The 2,003-nt window shown below is 38.8% G+C and overlaps 1 protein-coding gene across 1 annotated transcript; it reads right to left on the bottom strand.

Annotated features, from left to right (window-relative positions):
- Nucleotides 1–449: 449 nt before the first annotated feature.
- Nucleotides 450–1,391, bottom strand: LOC101626105 (olfactory receptor 4F3/4F16/4F29-like). Its single transcript, XM_004687492.1, has one exon. It carries the CDS (start codon nucleotides 1,389–1,391, stop codon nucleotides 450–452), a length of 942 nt encoding a protein of 313 aa, XP_004687549.1.
- Nucleotides 1,392–2,003: the final 612 nt, after the last annotated feature.

The raw sequence follows: 2,003 nt of genomic DNA on the forward strand, positions 1-2,003 counted from the left end.
CACATGTATTTTACACAAACAAGTGAACCCATGGTAGGGTGTTAAAATCTGCTGTGCTTGCACAACCACGGCAAAGACCCAAATGAAGACAACAGTATGAGCAATCCACAGCATAACCTTGAAGACAGTTCAGTCTACCTTAGCCTATCACCCACTGAATACTGATAAGAAACCTTGTCTGTAAAACAGATGCTGTATTTGTACTTCTAATAATTATTGCAAATATTATTCCTTAGGAATTAAGACTAAAGATTAGCATGATCTGAGACTATAACTAATCCATATAGAATTATTTCCATCTTAATCAAAAGTGATGTCCCTCTCTGCTAAGTGAAAGAATAAACAAACTTAGTATGAATGTATAACCAAATCAAGATAGGACAAGGAAAAGTAAATGAGTTTTAACATCAATAATGAACTAATAATAGACAAGGGTTGTTCATCATGTGTCACTTAGAGATCTTCCTGAAATTCCCTATACGACTGCATACTCTCTTCATTGCTACCTTCATTTCTTTATTCCTGAATGTATAAATGATAGGATTCAGGAAAGGAGTGAGAACAGCATCAAAGATGGACAGAAATTTGTCTAAGTTTATGGTGGGAGATGGCCATGCATAGAAAAGTATCACTGGACCAAAGAACAAAACTACTACCGTGATGTGAGATGAAAGTGTGGACAGAGCCTTGGATGAACCACCTGAAGAGTGCTTGTGAACAGTGAGGATGATAACAGCATAAGAAATGAGCAGTATGATGAAGGAGACATCAGAGATGATACCACTGATTGCTGTCACCATGAACTCCAGCTGGTAGGTGTCTGTGCAGGCAAGTTTGATCAGCCGAGGAAGGTCACAGTAGAAGCTGTCCAGCACATTGGGACCACAGAAGGGTAACTTTACCACAAGTGCCAACTGAGCCACGGAGTGGATAATGCCAAGCATCCATGCAGCCACTACAAATAAGATGCATACTTGTGGGTTCATGATAGTCAGGTAGTGGAGGGGCTTACATATGGCCACATATCTGTCAAAGGCCATGGCGATGAGCAGCACCATCTCTGCACCAACAATTACATGGACGAAGAATATTTGAGTAATGCAGCCATTAAAGGAGATGACTTTGTGTTTTCTGAAAAGGTCATAAATCATCTTGGGAGAAGTGGCAGAAGAAAGCCCCATGTCAATGAAGGAGAGGTTAGCCAAAAGAAAGTACATTGGAGAGTGTAAGTGATGGTCATAAACCACAGTGAGCATAATGAGGGAGTTTCCCATCATGTTTGCCACATAAATGAAGGAAGCAAACACAAAGAGGATAAGTTGGATCTCCCAGATGTTGGTGATTCCGAGGAACACAAATTCTGACACTGTAGAGTGATTTGTTCCATCCATTGATATATAAGCTGGAATGTTTCCAAAAAAGATAATGAAAAAAATAATAAAATAAGTATATGAATAACCTTTTTCTTTATAATGATTAATTATTCAAGAATTTCCACACTTTGAAGATTGTATTTATTCAATTGTTGAGTATCCTAGAATCACTAGAAGGCATTTACTTGTTACAGTCGAGAGCAGGTGAGTCATGTCCACATGCAGTTTCCCTGTGACCATAGTCTCTAGGGCTATTCAGTAGTAACAAGAGGATCGAACATATTTGGGAAAATGACAGATTCTGAATCATACACAATGTTCTAACCAATGTCACCTAAGAGAAAATGGAGTATGGGGGAAGAGAATATAGCCTATTGTACACAAGGATTGGTATGTAAATGTAACAGTGCAACAAAAAGAAAAGCCAGGTATAGGCGTTATGCCCCAGAAATCACTGATTCCAGTTTTAAATTGTTCTTCCGTTAGCTGAATTTTCCCATGACTTAGCTTTACATCATCTCAGGAACAGTTTGTCTCTGTAGTCATTCTGACACTGTTAACCACAATCACATTTTCAGTTCACACAAATTCAGGGAACAGATGAGCAGAAGAGAACCTGGTAAAGGGCTT

Source organism: Condylura cristata, unplaced genomic scaffold (genome assembly GCF_000260355.1).
Source record: "Condylura cristata isolate star-nosed mole 26May11 unplaced genomic scaffold, ConCri1.0 scaffold00023, whole genome shotgun sequence".
Classification (NCBI taxonomy): Eukaryota; Metazoa; Chordata; class Mammalia; order Eulipotyphla; family Talpidae; genus Condylura; species Condylura cristata.